At 53.9% G+C, this 1,459-nt stretch overlaps 1 protein-coding gene across 1 annotated transcript in view; it reads left to right on the forward strand.

Moving 5' to 3' along the window:
• PTK2B (protein tyrosine kinase 2 beta) overlaps nt 1-1,459 on the forward strand; it is a 33,337-nt gene that overhangs the window by 24,861 nt on the left and 7,017 nt on the right. Inside the window, exons 23-24 of the mRNA XM_017727804.1 lie at nt 10-135; nt 1,361-1,459. Of these exons, the coding sequence (XP_017583293.1) occupies nt 10-135; nt 1,361-1,459 (225 nt within the window). The remainder of the gene's footprint in view (nt 1-9; nt 136-1,360) is intronic.

A 1,459-nucleotide genomic window follows, 5' to 3' on the forward strand; every position in this document is an offset into this window, starting at 1 on the left:
CATTCCCAGGTTCCGGAGGGGCTCTGTGCCAGCTCTCCCACCCTCGCCAGCCCCGCCGAGTACCAGAGTCCGGCAAATTCCCGGCGCACTCCGCCTCCCAGCCGGCACAACGTCTTCAAGCGCCACAGCATGAGGGTAAGCCCGGAATTCCCGGCGGGATTCGGCATCCGGAGGGCTTCCCAATCCTCAGGAATGGTCCCGTTGGGATCCGCTTCCCGCTGCCGCTTCCCGCTGCGTCTGGCTCCGTGTTGCTCCCGTTGGATCTGTTGGATGCCGTGGGAGGCTCAAGTGCCGTTCCCTATGGAAAGATCAATCTTCGGGATGTCTCCACGATCGTTTTCCCCCCCGCGTCCTGGGTTTTGTGGGATGAGCCACCGGCGCGGCGTTCCCAAAAATGAGCAGGGAATGGGTGGCTGCTGCTCCTCGGGAATTTCGGGCAACTCCTCAGGCTCCGTGTTGGGATCCCACCTGAGATTCCAGAGGGAGATTTCTCCAGCTGGAGCTTGGTGGTTGGAATCCCAAAATGGCTGCTGGCACTTGGGATGCTCCGAGCTGGTGCGCCGGGAATGCCGCGGTGCCGAGCGCGTCTGTCCCGACGGGATGAGCCGCTTCCCACGGTGCTGGAATGTGCTCGTGGGAGACGTGGCTGCCTTTCCTTGCTGGAAATCCAATTTCCCCCTTTTTTCCCCCTTTTTTCCCCCTTTTTTCCCCCTTTTTTCCCCCTTTTTTCCCCTTTTTTCCCCTTTTTTCCCCTTTTTTCCCCCCCTCTTTTTTTCCCCTCTTTTTTTCCCCTCTTTTTTTCCCCTCTTTTTTTCCCCTCTTTTTTTCCCCTCTTTTTTTCCCCTCTTTTTTTCCCCTCTTTTTTTCCCCTCTTTTTTTCCCCTCTTTTTTTCCCCTCTTTTTTTCCCCTCTTTTTTTCCCCTCTTTTTTTCCCCTCTTTTTTTCCCCTCTTTTTTTCCCCTCTTTTTTTCCCCTCTTTTTTTCCCCTCTTTTTTTCCCCTCTTTTTTTCCCCTCTTTTTTTCCCCTCTTTTTTTCCCCTCTTTTTTTCCCCTCTTTTTTTCCCCTCTTTTTTTCCCCTCTTTTTTTCCCCTCTTTTTTTCCCCTCTTTTTTTCCCCTCTTTTTTTCCCCTCTTTTTTTCCCCTCTTTTTTTCCCCTCTTTTTTTCCCCTCTTTTTTTCCCCTCTTTTTTCCCCCTTTCTCCCTTTTTGCTCCTTTATCCCAAATTTTCCCCCTTTCTGTTGGAATCTCGCAGCTGTCGTGCCCTGGCACACAGCTGGCACTTACAGAGCGGGAATCCGGCTCCCGAAATGTTTGGGAATTCTGTCCCCTGATCCCTCCCCGTGTTCTCCCGGAATCCAGGAGGAAGATTTCCTCCGGCCCGGCAGCCGGGAAGAGGCGCAGCAGCTGCTGGAGCTGGAGCGGCTCCGGGTGGAGCAGGCGATGGAGAGGCAGCAGAAG

Source organism: Corvus brachyrhynchos, unplaced genomic scaffold (genome assembly GCF_000691975.1).
Source record: "Corvus brachyrhynchos isolate BGI_N302 unplaced genomic scaffold, ASM69197v1 scaffold222, whole genome shotgun sequence".
Classification (NCBI taxonomy): Eukaryota; Metazoa; Chordata; class Aves; order Passeriformes; family Corvidae; genus Corvus; species Corvus brachyrhynchos.